This window comes from Eimeria tenella, genomic scaffold, assembly GCF_000499545.2.
Source record: "Eimeria tenella Houghton genomic scaffold, Eth_scaff807, whole genome shotgun sequence".
NCBI classification, from domain to species: domain Eukaryota; phylum Apicomplexa; class Conoidasida; order Eucoccidiorida; family Eimeriidae; genus Eimeria; species Eimeria tenella.
Genome location: NW_013545921.1, coordinates 1 through 4,819, shown reverse-complemented (window position 1 = coordinate 4,819; position 4,819 = coordinate 1). Strand labels below are relative to the sequence as shown.

Here is a 4,819-nt window from a genome sequence, read left to right as displayed (position 1 = left end):
CAGCAGCAGCAGCAGCAGCAGCAGCACGAAATGCCTTTGGGCTCACTGCTGTTCTTGCAGCAAAGACAAACTGCGAAATGTGCATTTTTAATTTTTCCTTTTGTGGGGTGGAGGAGACAGGTGTACATACAGCTGAGGTGTACGTACACCGCAGCAGCAGCAGCAGCAGCAGCAGGAGACAGAAATTTAGATTCAAATAATTTTAATTGGAAATAATTTTGTTCAAAACAAAAAGACACAAATCAGTTTAAAGCTGGCAGCTAGAAAGGAGACAAAAAGGGGACAGAGCTTTCTAGAGGAGACACTTTAGTGCTGCTGCTGCTTCTCTCTCGCAACTGCAGCAGCAGCATCAGCAGCAGCAGCAGCTGCTGCTGCTGCTGCTAGACCGGGTCCTGTTTGGAGGTTACGCTTTAACTCATTTCGTGATGCTTTTTCTGCTGTCTCTTCCAGATTCAACTGCAGCAGCAGCAGCAGCAGCAGCAGCAGCTGCTGCTGCTGCTGCTGCTGTTTTTTTTTGATGTTTGCCTCGAATCTCCTTTTGTCTAATTGTTTCTCTCTCTGTCTCTTTTTTTATTACTTCAATTTTTCTCCTTTTGTCTCTTTTTATTTTATTTTATTTCTTTCAATTTTTTCATTTGTCTCTTTTTGTTTTTTATATTTGTCTTTTTTTGTTTTTTATATTTGTCTCTTTTTGTTTTTATTTTTATTTTTTTTCTTTTTTTTGTCTCCTTTTGTCTCTTCGCTTTTGTCTTTTTGTCTCCTTGACTCCAGCTGCAACCTGCAGCACAATAACCCTAAACCCTAAACCCTAAACCCTAAACCCTAAGCCTCTCGTATCTGCGCCTGGCTCTCTATACCCGCCAGTCACTGTTTCTTAAGCCCGCCGCTGCTGCTGCTGCTTGTGCTGCTGCTGCTGCTGCTGCCTCTGCTGCTGCTGTTTCTGCTGCTGCTGCTTCTGCTGTTGCTTCTGCTTCTGCTGCTGCCGCTGCTACTGTTGCTGCTGCTGCTGCTGCTGCTGAGAATGGGAGCTCTTAGCTGCTGGGACCGCGAGCAAACGAGGCACTAGGAACTAGGGTTTAGGGTTTAGGGTTTAGGGTTTAGGGTTTAGGGTCTTTTAGTGAAATTGCATTTGGAGACTAAACTGCAGCAGCTGGGGTGTACAGACAGCTCTCTCCCTCAAATTTAATTCAATTTAATTTAATTTAATTCAATTTAATTTAATTTAATTCAATTTAATTTGATTTAATCTATTTTATTTTATTTCATTTTATTTTATTTTATTTTTAATTCTTTTTTCTCTTTACCTCAAAACCCAAAGGTAGAATAAGTCGTTCCAATCTTGTCGTTTTCGGCCATGAGTTTATTACCCCTGAAACAACAAAACCCCCAAACCCTAAACCCTAAACCCTAAACCCTAAACCCTAATTGCGGAGCTCTAAACCCTTAGCCATTCGGCGAGATAGAGCAAAGAATCTTCCTTTTGGAGATGTCCATTTAGACCTCAAAGAATTAGGCTCAAGGGACACGCTTCACTGTTTAGGGTTTAGGGTTTAGGGTTTGGGGTTCAAGGTTGAGAGTTGTAGACCTAGGGTTTAGGGTTTGGGGTTTAGGGTTTTAAGTTTAGAATTCACGGTTAGGCGTTTACCCTTCTAAGTCTAGGGTTCGAGTTTGGGATTCAGGGTTCAGGATCTAGGGTTTAAGGTTTAGGGCCTAGGGTTTAGGGTTTAGGGTTTAGGGTTTAGGGTTTAGGGTTTGTTACCCTGAAGCCGCGCCGTGTCTGCCAGCCATTGTCCATCCGTGGGTTTCTCTGATGGCGTTGGGGTTATAAGTTCCTAAATAAACAAATTAATAAACAAATAAATAAATAAATAAATAAATAAATAAATAAATAAATAAATAATAAATATACCTATATCTATAAATATATAAGTACATTAATTAATTAATTAATTAAATTTCTTTTGCATTTGGACTTTCATTATTTCCCTTTTTAAAAATTGCATTTAAAAGCAACAAGAAACCCCAAAAGAATCCAAAACAGCCCTGCATGCGTTTTGCATGCGTTTTGCATGCGTTTTGCATGCGCTTTGCATGCGTTTTGCATGCGTTTTGCGCAGACGCACCGGGCCCCGGTGTGAAGCTGTGGGGCCCCACACCTCCTCGAGCCGAAGACCCAAAAGTCCATTTGGGGGCCCCGCTGCTCAGCACTGGCGCGTAAGTGCACGGGCCTGCAGCAGCAGCAGCAGCAGCAGCAGCAGCAGCAGCAGCAGCAGCAGTAGCAGTAGCAGCCGTAGCAGCAGTAGTAGTGTAGTGGCAGCAGTGGCAGCAACAGCAGTGGCAGTGTGGTAGCGGCAGCAGCAGCAGCAGCAGCAGCAATAGTAGTACTAGCAGCAGTAGTAGCAGCAGCAGCGCTGCAGCAGCAGCAGCAGCAGCAGCAGCAGAGCAATTCCACCGCTTGACGCACTGGCTCAAATGGCACTATTAATTTAAAAAATGGCATTTAAAATAAATAAAAACTTTTATTTTCTCTTTTTTACCTGGAGTGTCTGAGGGCCTCGCGAGGCCCCCTCGGGCCCCGCCGCCCCCAATGGAGTACCTGAGGTGTACGTACACCTCAAACCCTAAACCCTAAACCCTAAACCCTAAAACCTAAACCCTAAAGCCTAAACCCTGAATTTTGAAGACAGCACTTGATTAAAAACAGAAAAGGTAAGTAAAATGAGATAATTAAAAAGTGAAAAGAGGAGATTTTAAAAGTCAAGAGAAATAATTAAAAGATCTTAAAAAGAAAAAAGAGACAATTAAAAATTGAAAAAGAAAAAAAATAAAAAAACAAAAAGAGACAATTGGAAGGAGACAGCTTACAAACAGAAGAAAACGACTAAAATTAAAAAAAGACAATTAAATTAAAAAGAGATAATTGAAAATAAAAAGAGTCAATTGAATAAAAAAAACAATTCAAATGAACAATTAAGAGTAAAAAGAAATAATTAAAATAAAAAGGAGAAAATTATAATTAAAAAGGGATAAGTAAAATTAGAAGGAAAAATAAACAATTAAAATTAAAAAGAGACAATTAAAAGGGACAAATAAAATTGAAAGGAATTGAACAAAAAGCTAAATAAAGAAAAATTAAATTTAAGAAAAACAAATAAAAAGAAATAAATAAAAAAGAAAAAGTTAAAAGGAAATAAGGAAAGATGTAAATAAGAAAGAAATAAATAAATAGAATTAAAATTAAAAGGACTAAATAAAGAGAATTGAATAAAAAGAATGAAGTAACGGTAATTGAATAAAAACAAGTAAATGAAAATAAATAAATAAAAGCAAAGACATAAAATGAATTAAATAAAAATAAATCAATAAAAATAGAAAGGATTTAAAATGTAAATAAATAAAAAATAAAAATTAAAGTAATTAATAAATGAATAGTCAAAAATTAGAAAAAAGAATTAGATAAATAAATAGTCAAAAGAATCGAAATAAAAGAACCAAATAAAAGCAAACAAATAGGAAACAAATAAACAATAAATAAATAAACAAATGAAGGAAAGAAAATTAAAATAAATTAAAATAAAAATAAATAAAAATAAAATAAAATAAAACTCACTTAATTCCTTGCCCCACAGTAGACGCTAGGGTGTATGTACCGGGGGCTGGGGTGTCTCCGCCAGCAGCAAAACCCCTCATCTTCGCCTCCCCCCCAAAACTGCGAAAAACCCTAAACCCTAAGCCCTAAACCCTAAACCCTAAACCCTAAACCCTAAACCCTAGACGCTGAGGAAGCAAGCGGCAAGCAAGCACAAGCGCCAAACCAACCCGCAAAAGCCCACCCCGCCCACCCCCCAAACCCCAAACCCCAGACCCCAAACCCTAAACCCCAGACCCCAAACCCTAAACCCTAAACCCTAAACCCTAAAATGGAGTCTAGCATCCGGCGCCTCTTCAGGGCCCGCCGCACCTGCTGCGAGATCTTAACTGACCGCGGCTATTTGCTGCCAGCCCAAGAAATGGCGGAAGGGTTTGCAGAGTTTGCGCAGCGCTTCAACGAAAACGAACAGTCGTAAACCCTAAACCCTAAACCCTAAACCCTAAACCCTAAACCCTGAATGCGGGTTTGAGGCTGCAGGCGCGCTGCTGCTGCTCGGGTGCAGCAGGAGCAGCACCAGCCAACTGCCGAAACCCTCGACGCACAGTGCTAACCAGCCAACAGCTCCAAACCCTAAACCCTAAACCCTAAACCCTGCTGCTGCAGCCTCTCCCTCCTTCCAGGCCTTGTCTCTCCCCAAACCCTAGCTGCTCACAGAGACCATTTAAAGGCCTCACTGCTTATCCCTGCACTTCTCTCCTGCTGTGCTGCTGCTCTTGCTGCTGCTGCTGCTGCTCTTGCTGCTGCTGCTGCTGCCCTTGCTGTTGCTGCTGCTGCTGCTGCTGCAGGCGTTCGCGCATGCTGCTGATTGCTTCCCACAAAGCAGACCCTGAGGCGAAGCTAATTGTCTACTTTGCAGATGAAACCAAGAAGACAGGAGTCAAGCCCATTCGAGAGTGAGGGTTTAGGGTTTAGGGTTTAGGGTTTAGGGTTTAGGGTTTAGGGTTTGGGGTTTAGGGTTTGGGGTTTGCGGGTGGGGTCGTGGGGCCTAGGCATGGAGGCTGGCCAAGCAGCTGGTGCTCGCCGCAGGGTTTATGCTTCAGGGTTTAGGGTTTAGGGTTTAGGGTTTAGGGTTTAGGGTTTAGGGTTTGTGGTTTAGGCTGACAGAACGCATGGAGGAGCGAAATATTCACCGAGCAATTCTTGTCTATCGAAAACGTCTTGACGGCC

The 4,819-nt window shown here is 41.5% G+C and overlaps 1 protein-coding gene across 1 annotated transcript; it reads left to right on the top strand.

Moving 5' to 3' along the window:
• Positions 1-3,920: 3,920 nt before the first annotated feature.
• On the top strand, positions 3,921-4,545 carry ETH_00033165 (uncharacterized protein; the record flags this gene model as incomplete). The annotated part of the gene is made up of 2 exons (XM_013380687.1): positions 3,921-4,063; positions 4,438-4,545. Coding segments are annotated over 2 exons (251 nt in total), but the record flags the coding sequence as incomplete, so codon positions are not given.
• Between the last annotated feature and the right edge of the window lie 274 nt (positions 4,546-4,819).